This window comes from Ornithorhynchus anatinus, chromosome 7 (assembly GCF_004115215.2).
Source record: "Ornithorhynchus anatinus isolate Pmale09 chromosome 7, mOrnAna1.pri.v4, whole genome shotgun sequence".
NCBI lineage: Eukaryota > Metazoa > Chordata > Mammalia > Monotremata > Ornithorhynchidae > Ornithorhynchus > Ornithorhynchus anatinus.
This window is the reverse complement of record NC_041734.1, coordinates 10,612,929-10,627,124: the sequence shown is the minus strand read 5'-3', so window position 1 is coordinate 10,627,124 and position 14,196 is coordinate 10,612,929. Positions and strand designations below refer to the sequence as shown.

The window sequence follows — 14,196 nt, the reverse complement described above, 5'->3', positions numbered from 1 at the left end:
TGATGATATGTCAGCAGGCACGATGAGATATTATGAATAGTAATCCTGGAAGCCTGACCCTCAGATATGGTTATTCTGCCAAACAATTTAGGGATGGGAAGGCACTGTTAGAAAATGCCATTTAATAAGGGAGAGACACTGATAGGAACAGGATGCAAGTCCTGGCTCTGGTCCTGGATTGTGATTCCTGGCAAGATACTGAGTTTGTCAGTGGCCTGGCCCCTCCTCTCTATATTGAGGGCAGCTATTCATTCATTCATGTTGGTTGAGCGCTTACTATAAGCAGAACGTTGTACTAAGTGCTTGGGAGAGTACAATACAACAATAAATAGTTACATTTCCTGCCCACAACAAGTTTTCAGTCTACAGACGAGACTACAGTCTAGGCCGATTTACGGTCTTAGAGATGAGTTTACGCATCACCAACGTTGGGAAAGAATGTTTCTTGGACTCTGGCTCTACACAATTGATTTTCCAAGCCATACCCAAAGACCCTGAAATTTAAAGTAATGATATTCACAATACATTCTAAGATATTGCAACCTTTAAAAAATTAACAGAATCCCAAACCAATTTGCCATTTGGCTAGGGGTCATCAACACACGATCATTCTTTGAAGGAGTACCTGGCTATTTGTCTAGGAGCCACAAGCACAAGATCATTCTTTGAAACCATACCTGGAAAGAAAGAGTGGATTCACTATCAGACATATAAACGACTAGTATGATCAACTTATTTACAGCCAATACTGAAGGTGTAATTCAGTGATATTTTTTGGAGTGGGATTAATTTAAGGCTACCAAAAGATACTCAAAACTGGAGGGTGAGGGGAGGGAATATTTGGTCCAGGTCACAAGAACTCACATAATCTGTTTTGCTAGACCCAACTAATGATATTTACTGAGTGCCTGCTATATGCAGAGCACTGTATTAAGCGCTTGGGAGAGTACACTGCAACAGAATTATGGACATGTTCTCCTGTTCTGGGATTTTAAAATAGATGCCAAAGTTTGCTGCCAAGGCACCCAGTCTTGGGCACCCATGGAGTCTCGCTTACTTTATGCTTCCAAAAATGGACGTTTTTCTTCAGTAGCTGAAATAGAGGAAATATTTCCTGATCACATAGAATATCCAAGGTGGCTCCAGGTGGCTTTCAAGACAATTACTCTACTTGCTTTTCCTTGGGGACAGGAGAGGAAGAATTAGATTTACTGGAGGGTGAAGGTTACAAACTTGTTTGGGGATGATGGAGTCTCCCATGGGAAAGAGGGGTCGAGGCTCGGTCCCAGAGCTCACAGTGTGTTGCGAGGTGCGAAGCACAAGGCTGACCGCGGACCTGAGAGGCTGTTTAGGCCTAAGAATCAACTACAGAATTACAGTCAATCAAACATGCACGAACTCAATAACCGAGCTGACTTAGAACTGGGGGAGAATAAAATGAAGAATTTTTACATTTCTCTCTCTCCTTGATGTCTCAAAGGTGAGGACAAAAAGACATTCAGAAACTAACATAACTTTTCTTTTTCCCAACACTTGATGGCTGTGATTCCTGATCAATTTTTGAACTTGGAGAAGATGACCAAAAAAATAAAAAGATAGCTCTATTAATGTTTCAAAATTTTTCATTTTAACTAGTGCGTGTTGGAAAATACCTTGCATTATCAAATGATAGTTCTGACTTACCAAAAACTTCCTCGTGAAAAAGTTTTCAGCATAATTCTTCTAAAAGGAGCAATTGTTCACTCTTTCCTTCAGAGAAGTTCCAAGTTCGGTAGACAGTAAAGATGAAAAAGTTCAGACATGAATGGTCTGGAATGTATATCCTTTAATAACAATCAATCTCAATACAACAATAAATACAGAAAACAAAGGCAGTACCTGTAACAGCCATATTTCTTTTAGCTTTAGGAAGTGCAATTTTAAATTATTCAAGTGATAGAGCTTAACGTACATTGAGTTTCATTAGAATAGCATTGGAAGAAAACTAGGGGGAGAAAAAAGAGCTTCCACAGTAGAAGGCCAAAGTCACAAATAAAATGATTTAATCTTTCAACTAGTTATCCAGCTCGTCCCTCCTGCTGGGCCACCGAAGGAACAGCCTCCGATTCAGGGAAAGGATTTTCCAATTCAGCTTCGGGCAGTGGCTGTCTGGGGTTGCTCAGACTGCAACTGCTTCCCAAGGTATTCCCTGAAAGACATAAAGGAAGTAAGTTTTTTAATACAACCAGATTGTGCGGGGGGGAGGGTGTCCAAAGTCCAAGTTCCCACCAAAATCAAGTGGGCAGACAATGTTTGTCGTAACAGATTTTTCACCTCCATAGCACTTTATTCTCAGATGCCCCCAACAGAATTGCAATTAGAAATCTACTCTCAATTTCCAAGTCCTACAATATTAAACATATATATTGAGAAAGCCCTTGAGTTTTAATCTGACTTGTCATCTTATTCAGAAAATTCAGAAGAGGCCGGGGAGTAATTCTGTCCGGGTTCCTGACAACCGGCCAGCCTTAAAGTAATTTTTATTCTTTGGTCCAAGCTCAATTTGACACCTCATTTTTCTGCAATAGTCACTTCAAGCTCAGAATCAATAAAACTCTTATCACTGCAAGGGAACAGGTTCAAAATTGTTTCTGGTATTTTTAGCCAAGGGCTGTTACATAATTCCACATTTCCTAATACTGACAATTGATATTGGAATGGAGTGACAGAGTAGCTTCATTCCATACCAGGACACATATGTGGGCTAAAAGCCTTAGACACCCAAATCATAACAAGTTATTCGGGTTGGGTTTCCCCTAAGTGTCTTTAAGTACCATAAGAAACTATGCTTCTATTCCCAAAGGTGCCTGGACATCTTCAGCTACGAAGAGTTGAAACATATACACAGGTAAAGCATTAGAGAGAAACTAATCTATGGTAAGATTAATAAGATTTTTCTACTCAGTAGCAGTACGATAATTAAATCTGATATAAATAGACCCAAATCAAATACATCTTAACCATCACCATCTTGCACATTGCAAAGACAGATTTTTCTGTTGGCAGCTGCAGTATTACAATCACTTCAGTCAGAAAGGATGGAGGGGAAGAAAAATTGGGGGTGAAGGAAGAGGAGAGCAACTATTCCTAGTCCATGAACCATGTATTTCCCTGGTATCGAGCAATGGTTGGTGCCAATCAGTGTCCACAAAAAATGGGAAAATAACTGATGATAGCTTTTACATTCATCATCAATGAATAATTTATCCATGCAGAACACTTAACAGGGCATTTAAACTAGAAAAACATTCTTGGAAAACAAAATTACGTGAATGATGAAAAACGTTAGTCATTATAACTGATCTAAAATTTTTCTCTTATCAATGTGAGGTTACTGACCGACCCCTGCCTCAGTGAGGGTATGGACAGATGACTTCCTTACAAAAAACAAAACCATTTAAGCAAACTCAACCAGGTTTGATAGTCGTGTCATGCTCCGGGAAGCCTCTCTGAGGGATAACAATAAACCTTGGACAACTAACTATGGGTACATTCCATGGGTCTTGGTGGGAGGGAGTAGGTGGGAAGGGACACGCAAGGGAGGGGGAAGGGGAAGGAGAGGGTTTAAATAATGGAGGTTCTTCCCAAAACCTTGCTCATCTCCCGTTCAGCTTCTTGCTGCAATTGTAGCCCTTTGGCTCTAATTTTCTTCTGTAAATGTAGCTGCCCAGAGCAGCTCTTTGACCCAGGCTCTAAGCATACAACCACAGACTAATCTGCGATAAATTCTTCCACAACGTTGTACAGCTAGACAATAAAATGAGCTTCCCCAAATGGTGAGAACAGCTGTCCCAAGGCCAAGGCTAAAGTCGTAATAAGCTGCTACCCGTAAATTACTTGAGAAAAATGTAAACGGAAAACAGAAGAGAAAGAATGGAAGAGGATGGAATGACTAACTTTGGGAAGTATCTTCAGGAAGAATGCAACTTCAGGCTAAATATTACTGACATTTCTGCAGGAGTAATCCTGATACACTGCACATGAAATGAAAATATATTGAGAATTTATAAAATTCAGGAAGTTGCACCAGGCACTTCCTGCAACCCAAGATGGTCTTGAAGTTAACTCTTCAAGCAACAGCTAAGTTGCCTGAGGCCGAGGAGATGGAAGTTCTTGTCCTGATCTTGTCAATTTTTATTCATGAACTGATGGCACTCTGTCTGACACACAGAAACACACATATATAGACACGCACACTCATTCACTCCGACAGTTTTCTTTGCAGCTCAATCCCAAGAGGGAGAGAATGCCCGCACAACATATGGCCTGAAAAGGATTTCACTCTATGAATGACTGTGGCAACAGGGGGATTGCTGGGGATAGGAGGAAGGGAAATGGCTTGGACGGTGGCAACAGCAGAGCACGCTGAGGGGAAAACTACTGACAACGGGGGTGACCGCCAGAGGAAAAAAAAAACCACCGGGTCAGTGATGAGTCAGACAAGAAGCCCCGTGTCCATTTTTCTGCTCTCTTAAGTGAGACTGTAATCCAACCACTCACTACAGTGACGCCGCCCTTGATGGATGCCATTACCAGTTTGCTCGAACTGCTTTTCCCCTACCCTCATGATTAAATTCTTGCCAAAACACCACTTACCACACAGGCGAGACCTTAGGATCTGCTTTTGACAGATTCTTTCCTTAAACACAGAAATGGCAACATTCAGCCTGGGAACACGTTCAATCTTACTAAATAATGAAAAATAATTCTTAGCCTACTAGATGTCCCCTCTCAAAGCTATTCTACCAAAGGGAGTGGTTCAGGTCACGTTAAGGTCCGCCAGGTATCCTAAGTACATGGCATCACCTCTTATTTCAGTATCTTGCCCAGGTTTCCTGAACTGAACTGCGAGGAGAGGACATACAACTAACTGTCCCTTACGTAAGAGAGGTTTTTGTCTTTGCAGAAGTGGACTGCTGCCAGTGTCTTCTCATAATGGAAGTCTGGCGATTCGCAATTGCATCCCATGTCCTGGAAGAGCACTGGTCCTAAAGGGTAGCAGTCTAAAAAATACATTTATCTGTGATGGGCTCCAGTATCTTTGAATCAAAAGCAACATTTTTTTCTTCCGATGTTACAAAACACTTGCAAGAACAAGGGCTCTCAAACTACTAGGCCAATTATATATCACAAAAGTCATCAGCTGATATTCACAATCTGTACTGCAACTCAATCTGTTGTGATTTATGCTTATATTAAAACCAAATATTTTTCTTTCCTCCTTGATTTAAACAGCCAGCTGCTTGTTGGGCTAATTGCTCAATTTAAAGCATAGTGATCAGTTCTGATGGGTCCTTTTTTCTTATAATTTAAAATTAGCAGGCCTAGTTCTTTGCACCTAAAGTAAGGAAGGAAAAGAGTTACTGATCTCTAAAAGCTTTGGGTTTATACCAAAAGGAACATTCAGAGGTTAAAAGAGAACTGTGTCTAAATGAATTTTAATCAGGCCCTTTACTACAAAGAAAAGCTTTAAAATTACCATGTCACATCAGAACTGAAGCTCATCAGAAAAATAACTTGGCTGTCAGCCAGAAAATAACTTTTCTGCAAGGAGGAAGACCTACAATGACACGCATTAACTTGCATAATAGGTACCAAAGTTTACTTGTACTTTTCTCTAAGTGCTTTATTAGATCAGGCACTGGCAAAAGCTGACAGGGAGAAGGAGCCCCCTTAGGCATTGGCTTGGCACAGCAGCTACTTACTGAGCCTTGGGCATTAGTGCCCGTGAAAGCGGCTCTGAGATTTATCATTCAACAGAATTTACTATGAGATCACTATATTAAAAGCTTGGGAGAGTACAATAAAAAGTACTGATTCCTGCCTTCAAGGACCTTACAACCTGCCTCGCAAGAAACCTGGCGTAGTGCAGAGAGCACGAGCCTGGGAGTCAGAAGGTCATGGGTTCTAATCCCAGCTCTTCCACTTGTCTGCTGTTTGACCGTAGGCAAGCCACTTCACTTCTCTGGGGCTCAGTTACCTCAGCTGTAAAATGGGACTGCCATGAGGTCCACGTGGGACAGGGACTGTGTCCAACCGATTTGCTTGTATCTACCCCAGGGCTTAGTACAGTGCCTGGCACATAGTAAGCACTTAACAAATACCATAATAATAATAATAATAAGTATTAATTCCAAGGGTTTGAGATACAGGGAAGACGGTGGTGTCTCCTGTAATCGGAAAGTGAGGTGGAGGAAAAGATTTGGGAGGGAAGATGAGGAGTTCAGTTCTGGTCATATTGAGCTTGCCAATCCATGTTGGACATCCATGGAGAGATGTCCCAGAGGCAGAAGGAGATGTGAGACTGCTAAGAGGAGAAGAGGAAGATTTGGGAGTCGGCCACATGGAGGGATTACTTGAAGCCACAGGAGCAGCAAGACCACGTTGGCTCTCGGTGGACCGGGGGCTGGATGACTCCCCGGTTGCATCCCTGGCATGTGAACGGCCCTGTTTAGGAATGCACTGCACATCACCTTTAGGCAAGGGGCTGGAACAGCTGCCCAACTACTTTCACCTGCGCCTAGTGTGAAAGGAAAGAGTCTCCTTTCAGCCAGAGCCACACAGTGGACAAAATCCCACCACTAGCAGCAGCCTTTGAACAGGAAAGTTCGCTTTATATCAGAGTATCCACGAAATGCACAGCTCAACTGCCCGCCCTAGAGGTAAGCCCTCTCCACTCAACTGGGAGAGCGTCTGCTGCCATGCCCGGTCCTGGAAATCAGCCGGTACGTTTGTGCAGCCAGATTCACATCCACCGACACTCTGGCTGAGGGGACGTGGGGACTGACCTCAGAAGTTTATGTCAATTTGGTAGCTAACGACTGTGGTGGTGGCTGTTGCCATGGCAACTCTTTCCTGTCTCCACGGTAACAATCTAAAGACAGACATCTATCTATTCGGGGAGGGCGGGGGAGCGGGAAGATTCCCTAATTACTTATGGCATAGTGCAAGGTCCAGTCCTTTAGTAACTCATAGCTCTTCTATACTCTATATAGCTCGTCTGTACTTCAGATCAAGAGCTCCACCTCCCAAAAGAGGTGTAGAAATGTCCTATGGTTTGAAGACAAAACTACTGAGAGTGAGAGTGCATCTGCCAGCGTGAGTGTGTCAGAGAGAATCTCTTGCTCACTTTGGCCACAAAAACCCCAATACGGCACGTCTTCTGGTCCCTTGCCTTTCAGAATGAGCAGAGCGCAGACATCAGTGGTTGAGGGAGGAAAGGTGTGTCTGACCACCAGCGGAACGTGTGCTTGTGTAATTTTTGTGGTGGCAGTGAGGGCTTGCACTGAGCCATCCACACGCTCGGCTGTGCCCCCCTGCACCTAGCGGTACACATTGTGGGAAGGGAGGGAGAACGAGCACAGTCTGAGGTCACAAAACAAAATATTCCCGAGACTTCAACAGCAATAGACATCACTGAACTCTCACCCTCTTCTTCATGTTGGCACCTTCGTCCAAGCACAAACACGTCTCTTAACAGACCACAGCGGGTGAAAACTTGTCCCTTTAATTCCCAGTAAGTAATACTAGAATTCGGATTTTCAAGAAATGCCTAAATACCTACTACATCTCTGTGTGATTCTTCCAAAAATGTAAAGTCAATATAATTTCAGCTTAAGGATATTTAATCTATAGTACTTATTAAGTGCTTACTGTGGGCAGAGAACTGTACTAAACACTTGGAAAACTACAATACAATAGAGCTGGTGGACACATTCCCTGCCTCCAAGGAGCTTACGCTCTAGAGGGAGAGAAGACACTTAACAAAAATTACAGCTATATATATATATATATATATATATATATGTAAGTGCTGAAGCCTGAAGGTGGGGTGAATATCAGGCACTATTTAGAGCAAAAAGCATCATCTAAAAGTGACACGTTATTTCTGCTAGACACCTCGATTATTCAATCGTGAAACATCCATTTATTTCCCCCACACCAAGAAAAACCTTCTGCAAATGTAACAAATAAATGACAGCTGAGAAAAACAGCAGTCACAAGTTAATTCGCTTTGCTTAAATCATTGGCTTTCTATTCTTTCCTTTTTTTATTCCAGGAGCACCCTTAAAGCTGAGGTACAGCCTTCCACTGCTTTCATAAGAGAAGGCCAAGAAGTCTGATGGATAAATACAGCCCCAAATAGCTGTATTCTCTCTCTGAAACTAAGAGAGAGAGAATGAGGATGGAGGGAGAAGGTATTTCCATCCCATCCTTCTTTCAGGATCATCCCTACCTACTCCTTCCCTCAACCACATTTGGGCTATCAATCAAAGGTATTTCAGCCAGTTATTCTACACAGAGCACTGCATTAAGTGTTTGGGACAGTACAATCGAGAAGTAGACACGTTCTCAAAGAGCTTACAATCTGTATCCCACGTGGACCAGTTTTTAAAGTCTTTTCCCACTCCTTCGCCACCCGAAGATGCTCTCTGAGGAACACAGGTACCGGCTAACCCACACACAGAACCATTCTTGGAGGGAAAATGAAGTCTGGCAGGCAAGGACAAAGCAGTCCCTGTCAGTCAATCCTTATGCCTTCTCCTTGTGGATCAAGTCACACATAAGATGCTCTGGAACACACATATCACTGTCTCATTACTTGCTTCTGATGTAACCTCCCAAGTGTTTAGTACAGTGCTCGGCACACAGTAGGCCCGCACAAAACACCACCGATTAACTATTAAAATGAGAAGTTCCCAGATTCTGCATCATCTCTACACCCGAGAAGCAGAATTAATCAAGCAGTGACATCTACTGCATACTTGTGTTGTGTGCAGAGCACTGTACTACGTGCTTGGAGTGGCACACCAGAGGCAAAAGACACAACTAAGGCCCTCATGGGCCTTATTCATTCATTCAGTAGTATTTACTGAGCGCTTCACATTGGAGAGCACTGTACTAACCACTTGGAATGTACAATTCGGCAACAGATAGAGACAATCCCTGCCCATTGACGGGCTTACAGTCTAATAACAACAAATGTTGTTAGGCACATACTATGTCCCAAGCACTACACTAAGCACTGGGGAACGTACAAGATAATCAGTTCGGACCCAGTCCCTGTCCCACAAAGGGCTCACAGTCTAAGTGGGAGGGTGAACACATACTGAATTCCCATTAGACAGAGAGAAATGAGGCAGGGAGAAGTTAAATGACTTGCCCAAGGTCACCCAGTATACAAGTGGCAGAGCCAGAATCAGGGCCCAGGTCCTCTGACTCCTGGCCATGCTCTTTCTTCGAAGCTATGCTGCATCTCCAATTTAAGTCTCTTTGTTCCCAGAAATATATTTCATACAAAATATGAAAAACACACAAACACAGCTCTATGCTTAGTATTTGGAACATGATGATGATGATGAGGATGGTATTTGTTAAGTGCTTACTATGCACCAAGCATTGTTCTAAGCGCTGGGGCAGATACAAGGTAAGCAGGTTGTCGCACGCAGGGCTCACAGTCTTAATCCTCATTTTACAGATGAGGGAACTGAGGCACAGAGAAGTTAAGTGACTTGTCCAAGATCACACAGCAGACAAGTGGCGGAGCCAGGATTGGAAGCCATAACCTCTGACTCCCAAGCCCATCCTCTTTCCACTGAGCCATGCTGCTTCTCTGCGCGCATATCATATCAAGCATATCGCACATGCATATCAAATTCCACAATTCCCTACCTACTCCCTTCCCTGCCTCTGTCTCCCCGGTCAATCAATCAAGTTTTTGAGCACTTACTGTGTGCAGAGTACTACACTAAGCGATTGAGAGGGTACAATATAACAGAGTTGGCAGACACATTCCTTGCTCACAACAAGCCTACAGTCTAGAGGTCCCGCTACACAGTAATTTTGTGCCATTTGTTAGCTTTAATTTTAATCTCAACAGCAAACACCATCAGTTCTCGCAACCCCTTCCTTGGCTGGTAGCTCCCATCCCAAAATGTCAGGGGCAGAAACAGAGATGGTGCGGCAGGATGAGGTGGGAGTGGACTGCCCCATCCCTGGTCCATCCCTGGCTCCATCTCTGCCGATTCAGCTGGGATGGGTAGGAGGAGTGAGGGCAGTCACCACTGAAGCTTCAATTCATATTTACGAATGAACAAAAGTGGTATATTGTACCAAGGAGATGGGTGGGGCCTGGGAGACATTTTTTGGGTAAAAGCACAGGGAGGAGCTTAGGGTATAATTTTTATCTTACCTGTAGTGATTGGTTGTCATGTTGAAGTTGATTCTGGAACTTAGAGCATGTGTGTCCTGGGGAAGCCACACCCCACAATACAACCATATATGACTGTTGCATTGCGGGGCCCACCTGTAACGGAGGAATCCCCAAGACCTCTCCCTCTATGGTCATCTCTTCCTCTGCCCCGCTTTAGTTGGTCCACTGCTCTGGCAGTAGCCACAGCCAAGGGGAGAGAATAAGATTTCTGCTACAATCAACTCCAATTAATTACTATATGTTAAGCTATTTAATGTAGCATCGGTTAATTTGGTTAAAATGACTAAGTGAACCCTAATTCAAATTGACATGTGAATTGAAATTCACAGGGCCATGTACAGTCGTTCAAATCATCGGTAATTGCTTGCTTAAATCCTTATTGTTCAAGGATAATTGTGCAGTCATTTCCACTCGACTGCCTCAAAGTCAGATTAATTCCTTTATGCCAAAGAAACTTTGGTAAATACAGATCATTGCATTTGATATTGGTTCTCTCTGTGCACATTTCTTTTTGAATGCTTAACCTACAGTTCATATTCTAAAATTGCCATTTCATGGCTGCTGCCAATCAATCCATGGCATTTATTGAGCACTTACTATGTGCAGACCATTGTATTAAGTGTTTGGAAGTGAACAACACGTTGGTAAACACGTTCCCTGCCCTCAGTCAGGAATCGGAGATGGACACTAAAACATTAGGTTTTAATATTTTAGCCTAAACTAATAACCTTTCACCAAAAATGTACATAAAGACCTTTTCAGACTACAGAGTTTGAGAGTTTTCAGGTGGATTAAAAGATGGAAGAGGGTTATTAAACAAAAAAAAAAAAAGAAAAACTCCACATACCAGTTGTGAACCATTAACTTCTGCACAGCCAGAAGAGCATTATATCGAACCTGCTGGTCTTCATGATGCATATGGTTCATGACTAGCTGCTTCCCACCAAGTTGTTCAATAACTCTGTGAAACACAGGAGACCTTTTGAATATGCTGCAGTTGCTTTCAACACTCTGCTTGCAAGGACTATGAAATTCTGCTTGACAACATAGAATTTTAGATACATAGAGCCGTACAGTGAAAGTGTAAGGTGCCATGTCTTGATTACTTCACCGTCCAGTTAGTATATTTGAAAATTCACTATTTCAACTTCTTAAATAATCAATATCATTCCTTGGACGATCCCCTCCACTCAAGCGAACCTTTCCTTTGATCTCCTTTACACTCCATGTAAACTCTCCCTACTCCAGACTTCACCTAGAGAAGCAGCATGACTTAGGGGTAAGAGCATGGGCCTGAGAGTCAGGGAACCTGAGTTCTAATCTCTGGCTCTGCCACTTGCTGATTGTGTGACCTTGGGCAAGTCACTTAACTTTTCTGAGTCTCAGTTTCCTCTACTATAAAATGGGGATTCAATACCTATTCTCCCTCCCCCGTGGACTACAACAGGTACTATGTCCTACCTGATTAACTTTTATCTACCCCAACACTTAGCACAAATTTTGGCCCACAGTAAGCGTTTAGCAAACACCACAATTATTTTTAGGATCCTCAAAGATTATTAGGATTATATACATCCTCCAGTATCCTTCCCATATTCGGAGTTCAAATCAACTCTTTCAAATCAACTCTTACCTCTTCAGAGAGACCGAAACAGGATGAAGCTCAGATTCCGAAATGAAGTTTAAAAACTTTTCTTTTTTAAAGCACCCGTTTTACCCTCAACTCTTCTGATTCCCTCTGTCCTCTCGTTGCCTGTGAGCTCCTAGAATCCAGAAGCTACTCTTCCCTCCGTAGTGCAGGGCCACAAACCCAGTGGGTATTAAAAAAACATGAATCAATCATGGTCATGACTACCTGTTTTTACTTCAGCAGCTGCCCACCCATTTTTGGTTCCTTAAGAAGAGAAAGTTCACTTTTAAGAAGGGTTCTCTTACTTAGACAGTGAACTCCAAGTAGTTCAGGGACTCTGTATGACCTGATGATCCTGTATCTACTCAGTGCTTAGTACAGCGATCAGCACAGAGTAAGCGCTTAATAAATACCACAATTATAAAGGGAAATACAGGAGGAGATTTTCATATCTTTCAGTGGAAGAACTGAAGCATGACCTTCCAAAATATTTACATTTTTGCAGAAATGAGTTGACTTCCAGATAGAGCCCTGCTGTATTTCTGTTCCAGTCGGCCAATTGCCCAGTTTAGGAATCTACTCCTTGGATCCTTCCTTGCCTGGGCCAAACTATTCAATTGCAAACGTTAGCACAAAAAGTACCCATAAGTTTATTCAGGCACCTAGTAGAGCTGGTAGAGTTGCTTTAAAAATAAGTTGCAGAAAAAAACCACTATTCCTTGGATTGGGATGGAATAGCAGGTTAGGCTAGCCTGGCCTATGTAGGGAGGCAATTATAAGATGCTTCCAGAACGTTCAGGGCCCCAGTTAAGAAACGTCTGAGGCGTAGGACAACTCCCAAGGAAACAACCTTGGAGAGAGATACTACAGTTGTGGGGGTCGCATGAAAATTCACCAGCTTGAGGTTTTCGGGGTGTTACCCTTCAAACCACACAGAATGCTTTAGTTTGGTTGTGTGATAGCAGTGGCTCAGAGACTACATATACCTCAATAGTCTTGCATCAATGAGCTTTAATCCCTCACTCTTCTGTCCCAACACCATTCCTGGTTAGGGTATGGTTCTGGGGAAGCCCTTGACAAAGGCAGGAGCAGAAAAGGAAAATATCCCTAGTTAGGAAATGAAGTCACTGGATAAAACAGGATTCAGTTTGAGGAATATTACATACAGCCTTTCATTAAACGTACCAAAAGCAGTCATTCGCAATTCTCAAAAACAGACAGTTGCTTTTGTTTACTTAATAAAGGCTTCTGAAGAACTGGATTTTTTTTTAAGTGAGGCACCAACAGTTTTGCAAATAGTGAAAATGACTTTTTAAATAATAATTGTGGTATTTCTTAAAAACCTACAATGTTCTAAGTGATGTGCTAAGCACTAGGGGAGAATCGAGAATCAGATTGGTCTTTTTCTTACCGTTTGCCCCGCGGGTAATGTCGAACGTATTCTCCCACATCATGAGCAGCAACAGCTAACACCTGAGGGTCATCTGAAACCTCCAGAAGCTTTGTCAAGATTCTAAATCAAAGAAAGAAAGATATCATCTTCTGCTTTCCCTGCCCTGAGCAATTTATTAAGCAACTCTTAAAAGGCAAAAATAATACACTGAAACAAGTTGATTCTTTAATTAAAAAGTCAGACTACAAAAGTGGCATAATAACCTTAACTAAAGTAATAGCAATAAGTATTTCTGGAGCACCCACTGGAGCCATGTCCTGTACGGAGTGCTTGGCTGCGTAGAAGGACCTGAGAATAACAAGGGGAAACCGAATCCTTCAAAGACCCAATAACCTAATATTTAAGAATTTTCTCTGTACTGAAAGGAATGTTTCCATTTCTTCCACATTTAGAGTTTCGTTTCTTTCAAACATAGCACACAGCCCCTGTAAATTTCAACCAGTGATTACCTGTAGTGGAAGCTGGAGACTGTAAATTCTAATAACTTAACAACTGCTTCTTTCATGCAAGGATGAGGGAAACTCTTTTTTCAGAAAAACAAAGACCAACTTGAAACAGGATAAACAAACAAAAAAAAAGCCAAAGCTTGGCAGGTAGCTTAGCAAAATGTGGGGTAAGGAATAATTATTTAAGCCACTGAATGTTCAGTTTGATTTGAAATCTTGTATCAGTCATATTTATTGAGCACGTACTGTGGGCACAGCACAAGCAGCGTGGCTCAGTGGAAAGAGAACGGGCTTTGGAGTCATAGGTCATTGGGTTCGAATCCCGGCTCTGCCACTTGTCAGCTGTGTGACTGTGGGCAAGTCACTTCACTTCTCTGTGCCTCAGTGACCTCATCTGTAAAATGGGGATTAAGAG

At 42.5% G+C, this 14,196-nt stretch overlaps 1 protein-coding gene across 2 annotated transcripts in view; it reads right to left on the bottom strand.

Annotated features, from left to right (window-relative positions):
- Positions 1-1,805: 1,805 nt before the first annotated feature.
- Positions 1,806-14,196, bottom strand: part of ATP6V1H (ATPase H+ transporting V1 subunit H) — a 55,799-nt gene continuing 43,408 nt past the window's right edge. For both annotated transcript variants that reach the window (XM_029068877.2, XM_029068878.2), the window contains 3 exons: positions 13,294-13,395; positions 11,100-11,213; positions 1,806-2,188 (listed from right to left, as the gene is read on the bottom strand). In XM_029068877.2, the coding sequence (XP_028924710.1) occupies positions 2,128-2,188; positions 11,100-11,213; positions 13,294-13,395 (277 nt within the window). In that variant the 3' untranslated portion in view covers positions 1,806-2,127. The remainder of the gene's footprint in view (positions 2,189-11,099; positions 11,214-13,293; positions 13,396-14,196) is intronic.